We start from the raw sequence: 1,998 nt of genomic DNA, 5'->3' as shown, positions 1-1,998 counted from the left end.
TTTTTTTTTCGTCTAATAACATCTGTTCTTTTTGTTCTATGGAAATTTGAGTCCTGAGTATTTCCACTTAACCCTTTTTGGCTTGAACTTATTTAATTATTTACTTTTACAGTATTTTTCTTTTTCTTGTAAGGGCAGGCTCATGTTAAATTGGTCTAAAAGAGTTTGCTGCCTCAGTTATATACCAAAGAACTCCTTGATTTACAATAAATAGAAAATTAGCAGTTTAGGCCAGAAATTTAGCATTTCAGATTATGGGAATTTTCTGTGGGAAAGCCTTTGAAATTCTGGCTGGGTCATACAGGGTTAATATTTACAGTTAATGTAATATTGCCTCTTTATATTTAAATGGATTTGGTATTCTGTCTTCTTTCTAATAAAAGGGAGGACCTGGAGGGTAAGTAGTGGTTCTGTTCTGGGGTATGTTATAAGCGAGTTATTTAATTTGGAAATCTCCTTCTCAGTTGCCCATTGGACGTCAGTGTGTGAATCATTACCGACGCCTAAGGCGCCATTGTGTCTTTTCACATGAGGAACTCATTTTCAAGATGGCAGCAGATCCAGAATGCTTAGATGTGGGGCTGGCTGCCATGGTCTGCAAAGAATTGACTCTCATGACTGAGGAAGAAACACGGTTAAGAGAGTCTGTTGTACAGATGGTGAGTTTGCTGAGCACATTTTCTATGTTTGATACTGCTTATGGGATATGCTAAATAAACCTATAGATAGAATTTTCATCTCTGATTCCCTAGGAGTTAAACATAAAAATCACTGATTTGGAGAAGATTTTATGTTTTTATGACTGACATACTGGTTTCTCCAGATTAAAAACGTTTTAGGAATCTTATCATCTAGGTTTTTAAAACGAGTCCTATCAGAATTTCTTAGGCATATATTTACGTTTTAAATCTTCTACATACGGTGTTAATTGTTTAAAAATAAAATTTAAATCTTTTTTTTTCTGAGCTTTGTGTTGAATAAGTTGTGTTTCTGGCAATTACAGACTGTCAGTTTGAATTAATCTTTTTCCCTCCCCTTTAAGTAATTTGATGAATAGGAAGGATGGAATAACCAAGGGTTGGGATTTAAAATACTTAGGATAAGCTAAGCATCATCACATTGAACTGGCTAATATATGAGAAAATGTGTATCTTTAGCATCATCTTGGCCTGTTCTATCTAATATTTCCTGCATAGCTGGCTAGCTTCATTAGGTTTACACCATGCTTCCTCCTGTTTTTGTATCATGTCCCTCCTCCTTCTCTGCCTGATATTCTGTCTCTGTTTTTAAAATAACTTTGTTGAAGCATAATTGAGATGTAATAAACTACATGTGTTTAAAGTGTACAATTTGATAAGTTTTGACTGTGTATATACCCATGAAACCATTGCTACAATCAAGATAATGAATATATCTATCACCCCTACAAGTTTTTTCATGCCCTCATATGGTTCTTCCTTCTTGCTCTGTACCACCTTTTTGAAAGATGGGTTCTCTCTCTGTTGCCCAGGCTGGAGTGCAGTGGCACAATCATAGCTCATTGCGGCCTCAAACTCCTGGGCTCAAACAATCTTCCCACCTCAGCCTCTGGAGTAGTTGAGACTGCAGGTGCGTGTTACCATGTCCGTCTAATTTTTTAAATTTTTTGTAGTGGTGGAGCCTTGCTTTGTTACCTAGGCTGGTCTCAAACTCCTGGCTTCAAGCAGTCCTCCTGCCTTGGCTTCCCGAAGCTTAGGGATTACAGGCATGAGCCGCCACACCTGGCCATCCTGCACCATCACCTTCTCCTCTTGCCCCAAACCCCAGAAACCACTATTCTTTCTTTGCTTATTTTTTTGGAGAATTTTATTCAAATCAAACCATACAAGTTGTCCTTTTATGTCTGATTTCTTTCATTCAGCGTAATTACTTTGGGACTCATCCATATTGTTGCATGTACCAATACTTTATTCCTTTTTATTGCACACTGGTTTTCCATTGAATAGGTGTACCGCAATT

At 37.2% G+C, this 1,998-nt stretch overlaps 1 protein-coding gene across 1 annotated transcript in view; it reads left to right on the top strand.

Annotated features, from left to right (window-relative positions):
- Positions 1–1,998, top strand: part of KDM5A (lysine (K)-specific demethylase 5A) — a 197,911-nt gene that overhangs the window by 52,028 nt on the left and 143,885 nt on the right. Inside the window, exon 14 of the mRNA XM_011967180.1 lies at positions 465–659. Within this exon, the coding sequence (XP_011822570.1) occupies positions 465–659 (195 nt within the window). The remainder of the gene's footprint in view (positions 1–464; positions 660–1,998) is intronic.

The sequence above is a fragment of the Mandrillus leucophaeus genome, unplaced genomic scaffold (genome assembly GCF_000951045.1).
Source record: "Mandrillus leucophaeus isolate KB7577 unplaced genomic scaffold, Mleu.le_1.0 Scaffold79, whole genome shotgun sequence".
Lineage (NCBI taxonomy): Eukaryota > Metazoa > Chordata > Mammalia > Primates > Cercopithecidae > Mandrillus > Mandrillus leucophaeus.
Note: the sequence above shows the minus strand (reverse complement) of the source record. Positions and strands in the feature narration are given on the sequence as shown.